Source organism: Colobus angolensis, unplaced genomic scaffold (assembly GCF_000951035.1).
Source record: "Colobus angolensis palliatus isolate OR3802 unplaced genomic scaffold, Cang.pa_1.0 Scaffold147, whole genome shotgun sequence".
In the NCBI taxonomy this organism is placed as follows: domain Eukaryota; kingdom Metazoa; phylum Chordata; class Mammalia; order Primates; family Cercopithecidae; genus Colobus; species Colobus angolensis.
Genome location: NW_012114566.1, coordinates 5,666,193 through 5,689,112, shown reverse-complemented (window position 1 = coordinate 5,689,112; position 22,920 = coordinate 5,666,193). Strand labels below are relative to the sequence as shown.

At 34.6% G+C, this 22,920-nt stretch overlaps 1 protein-coding gene across 4 annotated transcripts in view; it reads right to left on the bottom strand.

Moving 5' to 3' along the window:
* The window catches only part of KYNU (kynureninase), a 175,927-nt gene that overhangs the window by 32,988 nt on the left and 120,019 nt on the right, over window positions 1-22,920 (bottom strand). For 3 of the 4 annotated variants that reach the window (XM_011935694.1, XM_011935695.1, XM_011935696.1), the window contains 2 exons: window positions 19,067-19,165; window positions 18,240-18,313 (listed from right to left, as the gene is read on the bottom strand). In XM_011935694.1, the coding sequence (XP_011791084.1) occupies window positions 18,240-18,313; window positions 19,067-19,165 (173 nt within the window). Of the gene's footprint in view, window positions 1-14,727; window positions 14,925-15,361; window positions 15,422-18,239; window positions 18,314-19,066; window positions 19,166-22,920 lie in introns of those variants that run through there. The other variant, XM_011935697.1, reaches the window with a different exon arrangement.

Genomic DNA, 22,920 nt, shown 5'->3' with positions numbered 1-22,920 from the left:
ACAAGGAAGATTTTACTGGACCTGAGACTTGAATCTCAATCCCACAACTTTCTACCAGTCGAGAGCTGGGCACCAGTTTTTTCATCTATAACTTCATAGGGTTATGGTTAAAGTGTGAAGTTTCTAGCACAGTGCCTGTCAAGGTAAGCTTATTGTAAACATTAGTTAGATTCCCTCCCCACTTGAATATATCTGGTATTGATCTTAAACCTTACAGATGAAAATTAATGCATGGGGAAGGAAATGTAGAAGCTTATCATCTAATGATTTTGTTAGATTTTGATGAGTTAGTCAAAATGACAGGCATATTAAGTAATTTGTCTTCTGGAAGTTTAAAGTAAATGAAGGTGATGTTTGTTCATGAAAGATCTTAATCAAGTAATAGGAGAATGTCTTTGATTAGAAGTCAGAAGACTTATTCTCTAGTTCTGCCTCTGCCTAAAACACAATATGTCAAACACAGCATTCATGGTTTTTTTGTTTTTGTTTTTTTTTAACATGTATTTATCCGCTCAATTCTTTGTTAGGTAGTTTTAGACATCTGAATTGGACACCATTAGGTTATTTCCCTCTTGTCTTTCAGTCTTATGAGTCATCAATGGCCTTGTTATCTACTCCTTCCTTTATATTCCACAGTTAGACCCTAACCTAACCCATATCATCTGGTTTACAGAAAAAAATAAAATAATCAAATTTCTGTAGACAAGCAAAATTAATGACAAAATTTTGAAGGGTGAATACCAAAGTCTTGTAAAGAAGTGGTTTTTAGTTTGTTTGTTTTCAGATAGAGTCTCACTCTGTCACCCAGGCTGGAGTGCAGTGATGCAATCTCAGCTCACTGCAACCTCCACCTCCTGCGTTCAAGCAATTATCTGCCTCAGCCTCCTGAATAGCTGGGATTACAGGCACCTGCCACCACACCTGGCTATTGTATTTATTTATTTTGTATTTTTTGTATTTTTTGCATTTTTAGTAGAGATGGGGTTTCACCATCTTGGCCAGGCTGACCTTAAACTCCTGACCTTAGGTGATTCCCCTGCCTGGGATTAAAGGCGTGAGCCACGGCGCCCGGCCATAAAGAAGTGTTTTTGTATTAAATATAAGAATCAGGATTGGAGAGCTATCTTAAGTTAATTTGAACAGATAACTGAGCTATATTAATGAGTTAAATTGTGTAGAAAAACAAAATCATCTTAGAAAGTAATAGCTTATTTAATGTACTAATGTTTGTATGATGTATATTGAAAACCCATTCTTTCCACAAGCATGAATAGCCCTGTGCTGAGTACTGAGGGGAACTTATTATGTCTCCCCCATTAAGGCTGGTAAGATAATGTTTGCATAAAAAGGAGGAGATAAGGAAGGAGTTCTAGCCTAAATGAATCAGATCCATTCACCATAGTTTAGAACCATAAGGGCCATTGACTATTATTTTATCTTTTGTCTTGTGAAAAGAAGAAAATTTACCAAAGAAAATTATTTCTCCTATAGTTACATATCAAAGATGATATATGAAACTTTATGCACATAATGCTTTCTGTGGAAACTGATTCAAAATGTAGCCCTTGGTATTTTCTTTTTTAAAAATCTGATGCAAACAGTGGCTGTGAGACAGAGAAATGAAAAAAATGCAACATGTATTTCCCATTTAGTTTCAATGGGATCAAAACAAAAATCAGGAGCAATATTTCAGTATTTCAATTTTTTTTCTTATTTTGCAAACTTTTCCTTCATTTTTTTGTGCATTCACTAAAGAACTGGATACTTGACACTTCTGTTTGTGGAGTGATATTAAAAATTCAAGGGTATGAGTTATGATGATTGCTGGGTATATATGACAGAAACATCAAAGACCTAGTGTTCAAACACAGTATCACAGGAGGAAATAATAACTTGTGCTTGAAAATACTGATGACATTTTCATAACCCAAATATGAAAGAAACAAGGGACTACATGAAGAGTAAAATGTGTTCTTAGAAAAAAAGAACTCAGAACTGATTCCATAACTGTGGTCAAGGCATCGGGGTTTTATTAATGTTTTATTCATTGAAGTTACAAAAGTGCTTTATATCCGAAAAAGTGTAAGTACAATATGATTGTTTACAAAGAAAGAATTTCCAAGTTGCCTATCTCATTATTTCATGCTAATCTCTCTCTTTTGCATTTATTCACTTAAGAAATCATATATTTCCACCAGCTTCGTACAAAGGACACAAAGAGATCATCTGGACCTTGAAACAGATCCACTGAAGATTCTAATTGTTTGCCATTCATTGTCTTTCCCCATCCCCATTTCCTGTGGATCTACTACCCCTGTATGGAAGCTATAAAATCCCACAGAACACTTAAGAATGGCCTGGCAAATCAAATTATTGGCTCCTGTCCCAATAAAAAATCCTGTTCAAAAGGAATCGTTGAGTAAAGCTTCTACACAGCTAGCTGCTAAGGAAAAATGGATAGAAACTATGACATGTTTGCTGGGAAATGGGCATAGTCATTTTCTGTATTCTCACTTAATTTTTACAATACCACTTTGAGGTAAATATTCTTTCTACCATTTTAGATTTGAGAAAAGTAAGGCTTAAAGTGGTTAGTGACTCATCCAAAGGGGCACAGCTAGTTAGGCCAATGTCCTGCTCAATAAATAATCAGGAACACTGACCATAAGCAAGAAGCTGTGATCAAGATGGCATAACCAGAACAAAGTTGAAGGAGGGAGTAAAACTGCATATCTTAACAAGACAGCAGGAAAGCAGAAGCTGAGATGCTCAGTCCCTGGAAACTGAATGGAAGAGCAGAAGTGAAAAGTGGGGCTGAGTAAAGTAAAATGGTTTAATAACTCTACAGTAGATACTTGTTACTAGGGGCTCTATATCTATTGTTTACCCTCCTGATTAAATTATCCTTCTTTTTGGAGGCGTTATTAGAGTTTTCTTATGTTTCACATATTAATAATCCAAAAATAGTTAATGAGACACTTTGCTAGAAGCCAGAGATAGAGATAGCATAAGGCAAAACAAGCACTGTGTCTGCCCACCATCCCTGCCCAATTGTTTAAAGTCTACTGGGTGTGAGGATAGCTGGGGTAGGGGGCAGTTAAGTATATTCAATGAAATTGTGGTGGGCAGACTCTTAAAGTGCCCTCCTAGTGTTCATGCCTTTGTCTAACTCACTCCCTCTTGCCTAGATAGGATCTGCGACTCCACACCAAGAAGTAAGAATCCAGGGGACAAAATGAGATAGAAAGAATGAAGAGAAGGAAAATAGAGTCAAAGCTACGTGTCTGATATTTTAATTGTCAGTACTTAAGGAAGACAAAGTGCTGACATATCCCATCATGAGTGAGGCATTAAGTGGATTGAAACACTGAAGGATATGAAACCAGAGACTCAAGATGTTTCAGTTTCATCGACATGAATATTGAAGTAATTACAAGGAGAGAAGAGGGTGAATGCTGATTATACAAATTGGGTCATTCTTGCCATACTCACCTAAATCAAAGTCTAAAGGCCAGAGGAAAAAAGCACCCAGGGCACTTAGCAGTGCTCCATGAGTTGACTTCTCCACAAACCCAGCTGCTGAAACTACCTGCTGTAACCCTAAGACCAGTTTCACTTAGTATCTGCTGAAATAACTTCTATAACTCTAAGACTAAGTTTTACCTACCACTGTCACTCCCTAATCAGAGTTTTCCAGCTCCCAAAATCTTTTCTAGTGCCAAAGAGATTTCTTTCAAAAGGATATGTAGCATTTCTTTAAAATAAATACCCTGACATTTTCTTTGTTCTTTAGACATACTGATGACTGCCTGATCTGTATGCATGCCCCAAACTGCAATTCTGTGATTCACAAATAAAATGTTAAATTTAGAGATTTGTCTCTGTATTCTATTTTGACCTCAATAAGAGTAAGAGAAATAGGATAAATAAAATAGTAGCTCTTTATAGAGGTTATTTATATTATAATTATCTAACAATGAGTAGGAAATGGAGTCAGAGTACTCTGGATGTGGAAAATAATATAATTTTCTGCAAAACGTAGCATAAAGATAATATCTTGATGTAACAGTGATATCATTGAATTCAGTGGTCATAGCAATTACTTAAATAAAATATTCATCAAAACAATTCAACCAGTCATAAATACAGACTCACATAGTTTTCTGCTATGTAGCAACAGAGAAGGAGGGGAGGGAATATTTCATATCATATGTGCTATAAAGTCCTGGAGCCATTGGTAGCTAATTATTTCAGACTGTCACTAATTTTTCATATGATATTTTTCTTCCTTTATGTCTTTATTTGGATATACAGTATTAATAATAACCTTGTTATTTTAATAATTGGTGGTTTTGATCTTCAATCTTAATGAAATTCTAAATGTTATCTCCTCTGGAAAAAAATTGCAACTTTGTAAGATGAATGCTCTACATGTCCATTTGATAACAAGAAATTTAATCATTTAAATGGATTACTATAACAAGAAGATGAGATTTTTATCTTGTTAAAATTTATTTTTACCCATACCCCTTGTGAAATAAAGACATGTTGACTCTCTTCTATGATATATGACATTTTTCAGGCTATTCTGAATATTTTCATGAGGAACATCATCAATGATGCTGTATTTTTAATGTAAGAGCCCATACTGATACATGGTTAGCTAGATTAAAGTTTTGAAAAGCATTACTAATTTAAATAAAATAAGAAAAGAAAAAAATAATTATATTTAGTAAAACAGCATGTTAGAGAGCCTGTCTCCTGTATTATCTTCCAATTGATGGCTCACAACTTGAAACTGGGTGATTGATGACTCCTCAAACACTCAGCAAAGGTCTTATAAAAATAATCAAACAAGTTTAACTCAAAGCATGTGTGTTTTTCCCTCCACTTAGGTTCTTTTAGTTGTTTTAATAATATTGAGACCAACAAAAACAAATGTTAATTGAGATTTTATTATCAGCCAGACACCATTCAAAGCAATCACTTAATTTTCAAAATAATCCTATGAATTATACTATCATTATCAACATTATAATACAAAGGAGGAAATGAGGCCTCTAAAATCCTTGACAAATAGTCTAAGATCCCACAGTTGTTAATTGTTAAAGTCCAAATGTAGATATAGATCATAATGACCCAGGATATTCACAGAAAATGCAAAACCATCGGGAGCAGGTTTTTAAAAATGAACCAGTGATTTTATAAAAGCAATGTTCTCCAGATTACTTCTGGGTTTTGGGCTGGCAGAATGCTAGGCTAGGATAGACTAGAACAGGCTAAGATGGCAGAGCTGCTATTCTTTTTTTTTCTTTTTTTTTTTTTTTTGAGACAGTCTCACTCCGTTGCCAGGCTGGAATGCAGTGACGTGATCTCTGCTCACTGCAACCTCAGCCTCCTGGGTTCAAGTGATTCTCGTGCCTCAGCCTCCTGAGTAGCTGGGATTACACGCATGCACCACTACACCCAGCTAACTTTTTTGTATTTTTAGTAGAGTTGGGGTTTCACCGTGTTGGCCAAGATGGTCTCAATCTCCTGACCTCGTGATCTGCCCTCTTCAGCCTCCCAAAGTGCCGGGATTACAGGCGTGAGCCACTGCGCCTGGTCACAGCAGTTATTCTTTTTAGTATGTACAATGTCCACTCCTTCAAACAAATGTTCTTTTGACCTTCTCTATTCTTTTAGAATCTCTATAAGCAGTTGCCTTTCTTCAAAATGCATGGTTCTAGACACTTGATTTAGTGAACTTAAATAAGCATATCACTCATCTGTTACAAGTTCAAGTCTTTACAAACAGAAATAAGGGCTGTTTAAAACCTTTTAAAAAGCAAATAAATGACTATTTCTAAAAAAACATTCAAACACGAAATACATTGCACAGAACCTAGGAGGTAGTTAAATTCATTTTAAGATCCATCACTTGGAACATAGGAAAGGTAAAATCCAGACACAAAAGAAATGCAATCTTAATGAAATCTTGGATTCTTAAAAAGCAAATATTCAAAAGCTAATGAAGTAAAATCAAAAACCACTGAATTAGTTTATAAGTAGCTCTTATCACAACGGGCTCATAAATCATTCCTTAAAACTAAATGTGAACAATAACAATTAAAATACAATCTCCTTGTACTTGGACTAGAAATTCAAATGTTTTCTCATCAAAAACTAAAAAAATCAAAAAGGGAGTTAATTTACTAAGAATAGAGATATTAACAGAATTTGAGAGAAGGTATTGGAAGAGATCCATTAAATAATAAAAGCAGAGATCTTAATATGCTGTGTGTTCTTGGAACATCATAAATTCCCAAAAAAGAGTTTCAAATAAATGTTATCAAATGGAAAGCATCACTTATCATAAAGGCATCTTTGAAGCATGATACTCAGATTCAGTAAGAGAAAGCCACTGGGGATCTAGTGAATATAATTTCGGATGTGAGGAATTATGAAATGAAATATCCAAACTCTCCTTGATCTCTTCAGCAAGTCTTTAATAGCAAAATGCTCAATATGAATTCATAAATATGTTGTTCATTAACTTATCCTTTAACCCCCTTACCTCTCACCTCAACCTCACCAAAACTTAACAACAACAAAAATCTGTTTCTCAGCTTATGTTAAAGAACAATTTCCCCTTTGGCCCAAAAGCAAAAATATAATGAAATTAGTTTACAGTCTTTCTTAAGAACATACATTTTCATAGAAGGCTGTTGTCATAAGTTTATTTAATTTGGCAACTTATTACCATACATTTAATAATTTAAGTTTGTGTTCAGGAAAGCGAACATTCTTTTTCCTCTTCTCTCTCTTCCTAAAGGCTATAACTTAAAACGAAATATAATTGTCCTACTGTTTTCTTGGCTTTAAAAAAAAAATGTGCTGATCAGACAAATTGTCATAGCATTGTAAAAACATGGAACATGCTGGGTACAGCATGATTGTTTATTCTAAAAATAAACAAAGTCTGTAATAGCAACTTGGGATAAATTAGAATGTCTGTCATCCTAGCATCCTCTATAACCTAATCTAAAGTATATTACTTGTTTTCTTCATTTAATAATCAGGGTTCATAGAATCAAAAGTTCCACAAAGCTTGTTTTGTTTAGAGAACAATTGGAGATTTATCCATTTAAATAACTTTGATATAGGCTTAATTTTCATAGTGAAAACTTTAGCAACTGAAGTTTAAGAAATATATACATAGTACTCTTTCATACTTGAGAAAAGGAAAAAGATAAGAATGTTACAGCAAATTTGTTATCAAGTTGTCTGAACTGACTGTACTTTATTGCATGCATTTATTACAGAAAGGATGGGAAAGGAGGGTCACTGAAGTTATTGATATAGCCAGTGATGCACAGATTTCCATCAAGCTGGTTTTAGTTTCTGAGCTATCACTGCCGGCAGTTCACTCAATTCTGATGCTTCGTTTTTATCACTTGAGAACGACAGCATTCAAAAACTGGAAGAGAATCTTCCAGAGATCACTGGGGTTTATTTATTTTTTCCACAGGCAAACCAAGACTTAGAGAGGTGAAGAGACCTGAATTTGTAATCTTGTTCCACATGAACAATCAGTGGCTCCCGTTTGTCTTTAAAATAATACCAAAATTTCTTACTTGGAACATAAGGATCTTAATGTTCTGGCCCCTGACTGGCATGTGTGGAAAATCACCCTGCCCAACAAGGCTACCCAGAGTTACTGCCTGTTCCCTTTCAGTCTGACTGAAAGGGGATTTCTCCAGTTAGCTTACATTTCATCTTTGTAAGGTTCTCCCAACATCTCTCTTCTTTCACTGCCCACACTGAATGGTAAGCTCAGGACAATGGGGGCTCATTCATGCCCATATACCCAATGCTTTGAATACAGCCCTGTCTATAGTAAATGCTCAAGAAATAGACCAGCGTGGGTAACACAATGAGACTCCGTCTCTACAAAATAAAATTTTCAAACTTTGAAAATGTCATAATTCTTTCATAATGTTCAATATACATACTTTTTCTTATGAATAGGTATAGACTTTCTGCTTTTCCTTTTGATTGTTCCAAGCTCTATTCATCTATCATCAGTCAAAATGTTTCTTCTGGCCTCCACTAACAATCTTTTTTAGCCAATCCCATCTAATTTGGATGGCCTACTACAAAAAGCATGAGCTTGACCATACTACTATTCTGTCCTCAAGGAAGTAAGGTCAGTTTGATAGGGTTTGGCCATGATTGCATGGGTTCGTAAGTACCCTAGTCAAGATCTTCAGCCATATTCCCACAGGAGGGCATTAATGTTGCTAGACTACCATGTGTAGTGAGAAGAAAGGCTTAGGAAACAGAGACACATTTGGTACAACGCGAGCAGATATTCAAGTTCAGGAATAAGAGTAGTTCAGGCACATATAGAGAACACAGAACTAGTGTCTATAAAATAGCGATCAGACAAAACAGTAGATACGCATCGAAACAAGTGGGCAAAACAACTCAAAACAAAAAACAATGAGAGAAGGAGCAAACAGAGTCTAAATATAGGCAGTTGGTAGTCAGCACAGTGGTGGGAAAAACAAAAGTATGGCTAAGTGACAAAAGCAGATTCAAAGGTACCAATGACAAAGAAAAAGTGTTGAAAACTGAGAAAGTAGATTGCTTCAGCTCATAAACTGTACATTCACCCCTTGATGCCAGCAACTGGTCCCCAAGCTTGCCCATTAGAAGGCTTGGCATGGCATGACATTAAGCAGGTATAATATTGCTAACATACTCTTAGTGTAAAAAGATCTCTATCAATTCCTAGTTTTCTAAAATATTCATCTAATCCCAATTGTTCTGCTTTGTTTGAAGTTAGCTGATTTAATGGTATTCTAGACAGTAGTTTTAGGATGTATCATAAAATTCAGCTCCATTCTTTTTCTTCTCATTTGCCCACCCATCTGTAAATATTAGTGCTTCACTTGGTTCTGTTATATATCAACTACCTCTTCAAATCTTACTCTGTAAGAGGCTTGTTCTAATATGTCCAATAAGCTAACAGTATGATAAGCATAGTCATAAAAAAGCACTTCCAGAAATGATAAATTTTAGTTAATAAAAATTGTTTTCTGAAGTTTCAGAGTAGGTTGTTCTTACAAGAGCTAAGTCAATACTTTTTGGCATGAGACTATTATTAACAAAAAGGCCTTCGAACATTTCTGAATATACTTTTCTGAAATATCTTATGATTTTGAAATATTGGCAAAATAATCCTTTGAGTTAATACCGATGCTCCAAGCCCAAGAACAGAAAGTTTTCTAGATTTAGGACTTTAGAAAGAACTACTTGAATTTTGTTCATCAATGCTGATTAAAAATTCATGAAGGATTTTAAAGTTGTCTGTAGCTAGTTTTCATGGATATATTTGGTCTTCATAGAAGCATATGGAAATGCATATTTAATTTGACAGTATTTTGCAAATCATACCCACTTCAGAATAATTTGCAAAGTAGAAATGCTTCCATATGCTAGAAGATGGTTTGTCTATTATGCTGAGAGTAAAGAAAGAATCATATATTCAGCAACAAAAATTTAAAAAATACTTTCTTGGGCACTGTAGATTATGAAAGTAAAGAAAGATTAACAGGACAATGTCCCAGGACTCAAAGAATTTAGAATTAAGGTTTCAATCTATAATAAACTTATTAAGCAACCATATCAGACATGCTAAAATGAATTTTCATAGGGATCATTGGGCCCTTAACAAACATAGTGTCACATGGTTATTTTCTGCCTAAATGGCCATGGCTTGTGCCAAATCTTCTTAAATCCTGACCAAAGCTGACTGGAGCAGGGATTGATATGGGCGCCAAAGCAAGCTATCTATAGATGAGCTGTTCATGAGGACAATAGATGCTAGCTCTGGACAAAAGAATTCCCACCCAATCAAATTCTCTCCTCTTGAAGAGCAAAACAGGTGAACATAGAGAATATGGATCACGTGGTTCAGAAGTTTGTTGTGAGTAATATATTCCAAGTATTCTTGTGTAGACAGTGAAGTTAGCCTGCCCCACTGTTGGAAGTACCAGGACCTGGTACTTAGTCTGTGTTGCCGAGGCAGCTCGCAATGCAGCTTCACACAGCATGGATTATTACAACAAACTTCCACCCTGCCTGCTTGGAAATCATAAAAAGCCAGATGGATACATGTATGTTCTAAACAAGAACACATGAAAATGTAGCAATAGCTCTTCACAGTTAATAGTAAGAAAAAAAATAAAGCCCCTGCAGATTTCAAAGGTTACTTTAGGGATAAAACTTGAAGTAATTAAAACAAGAGCTGAAGCTCTTTGACAAGTTTTACTTTTTATGCCTGAAAGGTTCATTGACCCTATATATCTTCAGAGACACTGGACTGCAGTTCTAGAGCAGAAAATAAATGTTTGGGTTTCAAAGGACTTCAGTGTTCTCAAATTAATGATTATTTCATCATTATCTGAGAGTAGTGATTTGCAAGCAAGAATAGCTTTAATGTAGCTTTAATTTTCTACTGATAATTACTATTTTGGCTTTCTTTAAGATCTAGGATTACTTTATCTCTGGAGTTAAAAAATACGGATTATTTACTGAATTTATTTTTAACTGTGCTTGTGCCTCAATGCATGTAAGTTATTTTTATGATCACAACTTAAATTCGCTACACAAGAAAATTATCTGGAGAATTTCACACAGTAAAAATTGTCAAGCCAGGAAGATTTTTTTTTTAAATCCTTTAAAAATTATTGATCTAAAATGGTTTCTAAATGAAAATAGGTTTAGGTTGTATGTCATGATTCCACAGATGAGTTTTCTTCAAGTGGTGTGTCTACTTCTGGGTCCCTTACAGTTACCATTTGAGGACTAAGACTGATGACAGGTGTAACCCACTTCATGAATGTGTTCCCAGAGCGAAGGGAGAGCTTAAAGCAATCACAATTTTACCACTGTTTATAATGGCTAAAATATTGTCGAAAGATAAAGAATAATTTTATGATAATGAGGCAGGCTTAAAAATGTTAAGTCAATAACTCCAATTCCATAAAAATTCTAGTGAGGAGAATAAAAAGGAAAAGATCACTTGGCATATTCCTTTAAGAAATGCCATTTAAGTAATTCTTTCTTCTTTTTTATATCCCCTTAAATTTATGGAACTTATGAGGTGAATCTCTCTCACAGGCAACAATTTTAGTTTTCAATGTAACAGAGTAAATTTATTCACTTAGTTAGTATTGCATTCCATTTTACAGAAGATTCCTATCTGTAAGTTTCCCCACCTCGTTGCTCAAGTTCTTCCCAAGCAGCTCTGAGTCAGTCTGCTATACCTCTGCTGCCCCTATGGCAAAAGCAGTCTGAGAATTCACCCAGTAATTAATCAGAGGCTGCCTTATGGTACATATTCTAAGCTTGGGTTTCCTGTGACTTAAATCACTTATTTAACTAGTTAAAAGATACCTCTCCAAACAAATTATAACATTTTAAAATCACAGGCAATAGCCTATATTTATTTTCACTTATGAAAGCTTTTTGCACAAAAATATTGGTTGGTTATATTTGTTCATGTCTCCTTAATAAACTCAGGATCATTCTCTTTACATGAGAAAGTGAAGATTATCTTAGAAAGATACCTATGTGAGATAAAATGCAAGTTTTATCATATTTAGTTTCCGAGATAGAAAGATGTGTGTGTGTGTGTATACACACACATACAGACATATCCAAAGTCCTTATTATCTGATGACAAATGAAAATATGAAAAAAACACTTAAATAAATCAATTTTAAAGTCAATGGCAGAAGGTTTGACAGAGGTGCTATCTTAAAATGTAGAGCTTAAAATTTAATATGTGATTTGAAAAAATATAGATTAAAATTGTAATATTCTAATAAGAATAAGGATAAGTCACGTTGATTTTTTAGTATATTTCTTGACAAAATGATATGGTGGCAAAATATCATCCCTTTTATAGTATACTTAACTTACTCCGCATGTCCTTAAAGATAACTTTTACAAAGATTTGTGAGGCATTCATCATTTCTCTTGAATGCTTGATATTCCAGTTATTTCCTTTTGAAGTACATTATCAAATGTCCTCCACTTCACCTGTTAACTGCTTTGACATAGTCTCATTGGCAGAGATTTTGTGATTTAGGAGTTTTCCCAATTCACCTGCATCATGACATCCTGAATCTCCCTTGAAAAATCTTACTGTACAATCATTTTCATTATGTTTTCACTGTATTGTCTGACATTTATGACATTATATAATCAGCAAGAGACTAAGACTTTGTAGAGTAATTCATAGAAATAGATGCTACTACTACTTGGAGAATGATGTTCAGGTAAGGACTAATTTTACAAGTGGGAAGTTTATTAGTGAATATTTTCCTTATATCTCTGGGGACTGAGATCATTTTTGAATAATGACAAACTCTTGCAATTTGCAATCAGATGAAAATAAGGGCTAAAAAGTATGCAAGTGGTAAAGCAGGAAATGAAAGTTTGTTTCTTCAACACCAGTTGTGCATTGTTGAAATAATTGTGGACGAGATACTTTTGGGCAAGAGGATTAAGGACTGAGGTTTTGAGAGATTTTAAACCTTTTAAAATACAGAAGAGTTCTCACATCCATGGGAGCAGAAGCAAAAGAAAATGGTACCACATAAGCTTAGAGATGTGGGAGGCAAATACTAAAGACAAAGGAGATAGCAAATTACATATGGCTGAGAGGCCAAGAAGTTGTAGCTGAAAAGTCATCCATTTAACACTGGCTAAATACATGCTAAATAAGCAGAACAGGTGCCTCAGAAGGCCGAGGTCATATTTCAACCGCAGATTCTAAAAAAACTCACTGAGAAATCTATTGGTACTAGTCTATCTCATTTGAAAGCATCAGAAGTGTTGTGAAGTTACGCATCTTGCTACTGTGACCTATACGTCCTGTTGTCTTAAACTTTGCACAAGAAGGCCTTATTCTGGTACTAGATAGGGACTTGATAAGTAGTAATTCAGAAGGGATCATTAGGAAACTAAAACAGGATTTAAAATATAGATAAGTTTCGGGCTACGGCATTCTCATCCATTGCCTGGAAAAGCATATGGAATTGAAATATATAAGTCAGTATTCCCCAGAACAAATGTGCAAAAGATGATCTCTTCATACAATGCTGATTGCACAGTTGGGACAAGCATGGTATAAAGTTATAATTCTTTAAGTCTTTTTGCTGACATTTCTGGATGTTTATTTTTATTCTTTCTGGAACTTTCCTGGGAATTGTTTGATGCATCTTCTTTTTCTAATGTTGTTGCCAAATAATAACAACTTGTATTCCTTAACCACGCACTGAAGTCAGCCAGCCTTTTCAGCTGGTTGTTTTTTACCAGCAAATTACTCGTTACAATAAAGAAGATGATTCAAGCCCTTAATAAAGCCTTTAAAATGTCATCACTGTTTAAAACTTTCAATCAAATACCTCTAGCTGATTACGGAAATGTGTTGGCATAATTTAACATTCAAGCATTTTTATCAAAATTGTCAGTCGGCCCCATTCTTGCCCATTCAAAAAAGTTCAGAAGAAAAGTATTTTAGGAGAATCTAATACAATGGGCGCTTGTGGAGGTTTGCTACGCCAGCGTGAAAAGTGAGGAACAGCAGTTTTTCAGAATGTATGATTTCACTGGCTAACATAAAAAAGTAAATGATAGACGGAATCTTTGTACCTCATATTATCCACTCCCGTTTTCATAGTAGACTCTCTATTAACAAAAAAAGAGGGAGGTGGTAACTTAAATCTCAACGTATGGGCTCTTACAAAATAATCCCTTTAAAGAATTCACAAATCTTTGAATCCCCTAAAGTTAAAAGATTAAATAGTCCTCTAAAGTGTCCCATGAGGGTTAACATTTGTAACTTTTTAAAAAATTCAAAATTTACAATGTTATTTAAGCATGTTTTTTAGCGAAATATTTCAGATTGTCAAATTTGTACAATTAAGAGTAGTTCCCTTCATATTTCAGAGCAATAATTAACTGTTAGACTGAATTAAAGTCTGCCTTGAAGTGGGGCAAAAACATCCAAGAAGCCATTTATTCATGACTCAGTCCTAATTTATTGTACAGACAAAGTTCAGAATATGACATTGCAATGAGCAAAGGTAATAATGAACTAGGAAAAGGTTAAATTCTAGGTGAGAATAACAGCTTGAATTATGATGCTTAATGCAGTGGGTTGACTCTGGCCTCTAATTTACTCATTCTCTTTGTGAGCAAAGGGCTCTTGGGATAGCCTTAGGTCATAGGTTTTGAACAATGTCCAAAATGCATATTTAAACAAAGAGGGAAGTGAAATCTTTTGGTACAGATGCAATTTGCTGTTTGCTAATGGAAACATCACATAAAGGACTATTTCAAAATTGTATACCAAATATTAGACTTCTAGAATGCAATGTTATATATCCGGCGATACACTCTCTATACGAGGCAGGTCACCCATGCTTATAATTCCTTTCTTAGCTCAGCCTTTATGAACCGTTAAGCTTTCTGTTTAACCAAGCACCAAGAATGGCCCCTCAGCCTTCCTTCCAATTTTCATCATATTCTATCTCTTTACTGAAGGCTTAAACTGCACAATTATTGCACTATCAATATATAGTCAAATTATCAAGAAGAATAACACATAATTCAAACATATATACTTTAAAATACTTGTTAAAGAGTGAGCGAGTGGACCAGAAGAAATGTTATTTGGATATTATTTATTTGAAATAACATGTTTAGCCACTAGATGTCACCCTTTTTAAGCAACAAAGACTACTTCACAAAGCGTGACATCAAGAGCAGTTACATTCGTTCCACTGTATTTGATGTTCTCCATATGGTTCTCGGCTACATACTGAATACTTTAACAGTGAAAAACTGTTGGTCTCTCTAAAGCTCTAAGAGAACAGAAAAGTAAGATGACAGAAGGCTTATTAAACATAGTTAAATTGGCTAATCTTGGAGCACTAACAACTGAAATATAATTATTAATGGGCAAATAGAGTCAGTAGTCATACTGACTCTAAAGTTTACTCAAAGTTTAAATTGGATTTGACCTTGGAACTATAAATATTATTCACAAGAAAACTGCCTCTCCCCGTCTTCACAATATTTTATGTATGGAACATTGTTGTAACATCTGCACAATTACCCTTATTTGAGCAGCGTGATACTGTAGGCTTTTGGATCTTTTCTTTGTTTATCACTCTTCTCACAGGTGGTATTTGATTTTCAGATGAATAAAACAGTAAAACACACTAAGGGACACAAAGTTAAGTTTCAGCAAAACATTTCTTTTCTTATCAGGGACAATGAAGTGATGATTGGAAAATACCTTGTCCTTGACTTGTCCAAATCTGCTGCATTCCATTTCTAATTAAAGAGCTCCGGTCTCCTAATACAAATTAAGTACAATATAAGATACTTGGTATGGAATAGAGAGCCAAGGCTAGAAGCTGACAGCACTGAAATTAGTCACTGACATCACTTAAAAAGAAGCTTTAGGAGTGTGAGAAAACAATAAACAGAAAAACAACCAAAGTTTTCCTTAATGTGGCCTTTGTGAGTCAAGCCTAATTTAAGTCCCATAAATTTCCATAGCTAAATTGTTAAAAATGCAACAACAGCTAATAACATATAGTTTTCCAGAAAAGTTAAAAGCAAGGTTCTCCTATACATACAAGATAAACAGCCACGAAAGATCTCCTTCAACCCACAAAATAGTGGAGGAATCAGTAAGATGGTAGGAAGCCCAGAATTCTTTCTTATAGCATATGAGAGAGATTACATTTCCAAGGAATGGAGATTATATTGTACAGTTCGCTCATCAAAGGTCTGCTAAAATAAACTTGTTGATAGTTACAAACTAATGTCCTACAAAGTCACAAACCATAAACTTTGAGGTTATATTTTCTGCTTAAGAGAAATGATCTCCACTGGGCAAAAGTCTCCAAGTTACCATGCAAATTCACAGTGAGTCAACAAAGTACTTAGGGGTCAGTACTAAATAATTACCAAACAATACTTGGGCTAGGGTGTTACAGAATGCCACCCATCTTTTTCCTGTATATTTTAAATTTTGGATTTTTTTTTTCATATATCCCCACACCTATTGATCACATATAATGCTGTATTAGTCCATTCTCTCACTGCTACAAACAACTGCCCGAGACTAGGTGATTTATAAAGAAAAGAGGTTTAATTTGTTGACCGTTCTGCAGGCTGTACAGGAAGCATGACTGGGAAGGCCTCAGGAAACTTACAATCATGGCGGAGGGCGGAGGGCGGAGGGTGGACGGCGGAAGCAGGCACATCTTTCATGGCCAGAGCAGGAGGCAGAGAGACAAGGAGAAGGTGCTACACACTTTTAAACAACCATATCTCATAAGAACTCACCATCATGAGAACAGCAAGGGGGAAGGCTTCATTGTCCCATCACCTCCCACCAGGCCCCTGCTCCAGCATTGGTGATTACAATTCTACTTGAGATTTGGGTGGGGACACAAATCCAAACCATATTAAAAGCTTAAATGGCTACACTTAGTATTTTACATACATCATCTCATTTTATTCTCACAATAACTGCTTATAGGTAGGAGCCGATACTACCTCAGCTCAGAGACCAGAACACTGAACAATCATAGAAGATTCTCCAGGTGACAGACCATCAAGAAACCAAGTTGAACTGTGAACCTGGTCTGCCTAGATGGTCTTTCTCCCAGGAGCATAGACTTAACATAGATTTAAACACTGTCTAGAAGAATTTGAAATTCCACAAAATGAGGCATATGTGAGGACAACACAACCCCTTTGCCCTTGCTCCTTGTGCATAGTGAGAGAAACCTCAGGTGCAAGACCTGTGCATGCTAGGAGGTCAAAGCTTAACTCTGAACACTGACATTCTCTAGAATTTGTGTATATTACTTCTTCCCCCCCACCACCCCTTCCACCTCAGCACTGGCTTACTCTTTGGGTTGATATAATACATCAGATCTTCTATTTCAATTTAAATAAATGGTGAGTGAGAAATGGCCAGGGTTATGAGTCATGATACAAAAGCAAGCAATATCTTATATACTGTCTATGTGGAAAACATAGTATTCTTATAATATTTGCTTTTCAATCTTCTCAGAGATGTTGGGACATGGAGGGAAATATAATGTAGTGATAATGATATTCAAGTAAGATGTCTGCTTGACTTAATATCTGTCTAAAGTAAATGTTGTCTTAAGTTTAAAACCTTAAAACCTTGAAAAAAATTTAGACACAATGAAAGAAACTACAGAAAATCATCTTAAATTTCTAGGATTTATATGCATAGAACTTCAGAAATGTGAGGTGCTCCAAACTCTATTACCAATTCAGCCTCAATTCTTGTAAAGATTATACCACTCAGCCAGTGGCTGAGAAAATTCAGAAAACTAATCAAACATTATCACATTATCTATTAGGAGTCTAGACAGTCTCCTCATCACACATACTCCAATACAACAACTATGAAAAGGGATTTTTTTTTCTTCCCAGCATATTATTTCTTTATCTCCATACCAGAAAAAAAGTAAAAGGAACACTTATGAGTTCCTCGGTCAAATAAAAATGTGTAAGTTTGTTGGTGTATTACATTTGCATTTATACTTGCTCTAAAATATGAAGAGTTCTATAAAATGGAAAAGTATTACTTTTTATGTAGTCAGTCTGTTTTTCAGTGTTCAGCGCTTCCTCGGGTTTCATGGATTATAAAGTCTTTTAGGACAGAAGATATACCCTACAAGCTATCATGTAACATTTATAGCTTTAAAGGTAGATGTAATTTTAATAATAACATGCCACATTTAAGGCTCTATTAGGCACAGCTCTGGTTGCCTTTGATTTATTCATCAATGTGAGGAATCTGAAATTTTCTGAAGTCTAATTTTTGAAAAAAAATATTCAAGTGGTCTCTTTGCATTAAACCATCTGCTCTACATGATTGCAGTGACTCGTTTTTAGCACTGAAGCTTCCCTTTTTGATTAAATTTCTTGTTCAACCAATTGAATTCTTTGGAAAGCATTTATTTCAAATGGAGTATATTGTTGTTAGCAGAGTAGGAAAATCATTACAATCCAATCCTAATTCCTATTGGATGCATCTTAGAGAACTCATGTAAATTTAACATATGTTAATGCAAATTAATTTGTGCATCACCAAAGAATTATCTGAAGATGGTACTCACGCAGGTTTAATCGTATGGGCATGCTTTTCATGAACAAAGGCACCGGCAATTCCTCCTGCTCCTGCATTTAGATACTAGATTGAAAATAAATTAAATTATGTGGGTTTACTTGAATATGTGACAAAACTAAACAATATAGTCATTTGAATTTTTTAATTGAAACCACAACTTTTGACCAGTTCAAAATGTGTGATTATTTGATAAAACAGAAGCTTGGGTCACCTTCTTCAAAGAAAAATAAATAAAAACTAGGTTGAGAATACATGACTGTTACTTACATGGGGCAATTTTGCTCCATCTGTTAGAAAGCAGTTTTACTGAGGTCTGGCTTCAAAATTCATACATTAAAATTATTTTGTCCTAAAATATTGTAATAATAATAAAAGTATATTTTTAAAACAAGTAAATTGTAATTGGTTTTATTTTCATGCTCCCTGTCAAACTGTTTTCAAATATGAATTCTAAGTTGATTCTCTAAAAATTATCTTTGTATATGCAGAAATTTCACAACTTATCAATTAAAAAAACTAAGGAGATTATCAATTTGAATTAAGTGTAGGGCTTTTTCTCCAGAACCTCCTGACTTTTTCATAGCAGCCTAGGAATTGGAAGAATTAATTTCTCTATATTGATGGAAATACTAGAATTTAAATTACTTACCACACTATTCCATCATATAACTCTATTAACTAAAATCAGAAAATATAATAATAAAAGAAATAGGCAAAGCAACTGAAATCTTTAAAATTGGCCCAAAGATCCAGTTTCTCCTTCAGAATAAGGTCAATGTGAAATAAAGGGATGTAAATGTATTAACTTGTTTGTACCTTGTAGGAACACCAGCAGGCAAAATCAACTCCCCAGTCATGTAAATAGAGTTCAACATTTCCAACGGCATGTGCTAGATCAAAGCCAACGTAACAACCCTAGGGAAGAACATAATAATAAGTTTTAAATTTGCTTAATGATTAGAAATAATAAGTACAAATATCTTTAAGAAAATATTTGACAAACTTCTGTACCATAAATTATGGTTTGTTCTTTGATGCAATGGTTCACAAAGTATGATCCACAATTCCCAGGACTCTTTCAGAAGGCCCACCAGATCAAAGCAATTGTCATAATGCTAAGACATTCTTTGCCTTTTTCACTGGATTGACACTTGCACTGATAATGCAAAATCAGTGATGGGTAAAACAGCTGCCACCTACATCAGCAGGAGCCAAGGCAGTGGCACCAAACTGTACTAGTAGTAGTCATTACATTGGTCCCAGCCTTTCACCTGGGGGCATGGGAAAGTTTCACGTGAAAATCTCCTTGTGAAAACTGTAAAAATGGTCAATTTTCATTAAATCTCAGCATCTTAATTCTTATATTTTTAATGTTGAATGTGGAAGTACACATAAAACCCTTGACCACATTCTGAAGTAGGATGGCTATGTTAAAGCAATGTTATTTATGCAATTATTTGAGTGGCAAGCTGAACCTGCCACTTTTATATCATGGACAACCATTTCTGCACAAAAGAGCAGCTGACAAATGGTGATAATTCACATGTGTGATGTATTTAACAGATATTCTTTTGAAAATGGAGTGTCGCTTCAATAAAACAACTTATAATATTTGCTGCCAATGATAAAATTAGAGTTTCCAGGGGAAATTAGAATATTGAAAAACTTGTACCACTTCCATGAGTATGACTAGCTCCCATTATTGAGATAATTCTGATGAATATAGTAGTAATACATATTTTTAAAATATTATATAATTAAATATGTCAATATTTGGAAAATACACATAATTCAATGAACCAATATTTTCTGAATGGCCAATGCTTGGTATTACATATTGTGCATTGATAAAGGATCTGTTCGAAATGCAAGTTCAGTCAATGGATTTTTATATAATAAATACAGAAAATTCAGTGATTCAGTTTCAAATTCCATACCAGAACTCCTAAAAAGTTCTCACTTGTCAAATTCTGATGTAATATCAAAGAATACACAAAATTAACTGAAAGACTATTCAACCACTCCTGCCTTTTCTGATTACATATCTGCATGAGTACCTATTTTCTTTGTAAGATTCAAAAAGAGAAAAAGAGAGATTGAGCACAGGTATAAAAAACCAGTTGTCTTCTATTAACTCAGGTGTTAATAAGATTTGCCAAATATAAACAGTGCTACTGGTTTTTAAATAAAACATAGTTTGTATAATAATATTTTGCTTATGTTAATATGTAATGCATTTGTTGTTATTCTAAAACAAATAAATACATTTTAAATTTCTGTTCTAACTGCAAATACAGTAAATATAGATATAGAGCCAATGTCAAATCTCCTAAGATCCTCAGCAGTTTTTAAGAGTGTAAAAGGTTTCCCTTTCTAAAAAGTTTCTGAACTGTTGCTTTAGTGTATCCTAGTAATCTGAAAGAGTCAATAGTTTTCTTGTTTAGCATTTAACCCCACATCATGTGCATATTTAATCAGTTCAAGTATACGCACTGTTATCAATTGTATCAATGGTTCAGCTTCTCTGCCCTCTCTTGCACCCATGTTATTTGCCAGATAAGTTCTAGTTCCTCCCACTGTGGGTAAGGTGTAAGTCTCAGCCACTGGGATCAGCCATGTGACTTGTTTTGACCAACAGAATGTTAGCACATGTAATAAAAACAGTCTCAGAAAAGTACTTGAGTGACTAAGCTTGCTCTCTCTTGCTCTCTGCTATCTCTATGAGGACTTGCTTGGGCCAAATTGCTGGCCCAGATGGAAGATAAAAGAAATGTGGAGTACAATAATCCTCACCTGAACTCAATCTGGATCAGCTGCTCCTCCATGCCCTCCTCACCCCTTGCAGTTTGCCACAGAAACATGAGTGAGCTCAGCTGAGACTAGCAGAATCCATTCAGCCGAGTCCTACTCTGATGCTCTGACACCAAGGTGATCCATAAATCAATGGTTATTGTTTTAAGACAACAAGTTTCGAGATGATTTGTTACATAGCTTTTTAAGGGAAGAGTGAATTGATATACTCAGCCCCCATAAACCAAGACATCCTTTACTTGGTCTTAGGAATTACAGCTGCCATTCCTCTTAAAGAGTACAAGATACCAAAGGATCACAAGATGGAGGTTTGGATCAGTTACTGCTTGAGTTCTTTTAGTTCTCATGTTAGAATAAGGATAACAATCCTTGCTTAATTCTATTTGGTAAGCAAATATGCATACTTTGATACAATACAGATCCTCAATGTGAGCCAGCTGTTTTATATGGTGCTTAATTTTTAAAAAGAATTCTTATCCAATAATAAAGAGGAAGAATGACGTTGTTTGGAAGAGAATTTCAACGTTTAATGTTAACTCTACTGCCTCCTTCATACACATTGACTTTGTACCCTAAGAGTTTCTTCTGATCGGATTCCATTCTGTCTTAGTTATTTACTTGTCATGAGGTTTTAAGTGTTTTGTTTGTCTGCCTAGTGCAATTCACAATGTTAAAAAGCAAGTCTCTGTTTCCACTAAATTCCCAGAAGCACAAACTGGAACAATGAATACATATTATCCGAATTGTACCCAAGTAGGAGGTTTCTAATTTAATTGCTGATGATCAAAGTAATTTAACTTACTGCATATCAAAATGTTGAAATGCTTACTGAGAAAATATAACGATTCATTCCACATTAAGACAACTTTGTACATGAACATGAATTTAAAAACTGATGGCTAAATGCAGATAATAGAACTTTGCAAAACATTCTACCTCTGGGTTTGTGTATGATTGGTTTACCGCGTGTCGTTTACCATGTGTATGATTAGTTTACCACGTGCACATACCTGCTCCAAACTAGATTTTTTGGAACACTGAAGGCACACAACTCTCAATGGAATTAAAGTTTTTGAAGTAAATACTTGAATACATTTTAGAAGTGTTCTAACACCACCTAAGAAAAAAATAACCCCAAATTACAGATACAGGTGTTTTCCCTAGAGAAGAGACATGCAAACTATAGTCTGTTTCTGTAAATTTAATTTTGGATCACAGCCAGTCTCATTTGTTTAAATATTGTCCATGGCTGCTTTTTTGCTACAGCAGCAGAAATGAGTTGTTGCATCAGGGACCATATGGCCCACAAAGCCTAAAATATTTGCTACTTAGTTCTTTACAGAAAAATGTGCTTACTTCTACCCTGTAGCGTTGGTTTGCGTAAAGAAACCTCAATATACTGAAAAGTTAATTAATTGAAAACCTCATTCACTATAATATGACTGGAAATAGTATCTCACAAAAGGACAATATACCAGCACAAAAGAACTGAATTTTGAGGGAGGAAGGGAGATTAATTTATTCTTTGTTTCTAACACAAAAAAATGAGCAACACATACCATAAAAACAAGACAAGTGCTCCATTGTCATCAAAGTTTAAGGAGTAATAGGACACGAATACAATTAATCTTCATCAAAACTTAGAAGTCATTAAGTCATCAAAACCTAGGTTTGCAGACTAATGTTTAGCTTTAATAGATACGCACACAACCCCCGCCCCACACACACATTTATTTGTTTATATTTTAAGATAATACTGAAATTTTATATGGGGAACTTATAATACTGAACTTATATAACTTATAATACTGAAATTCCATATGGGGAAAAAAAAACTTAATTATTCTGAATTTGAAACC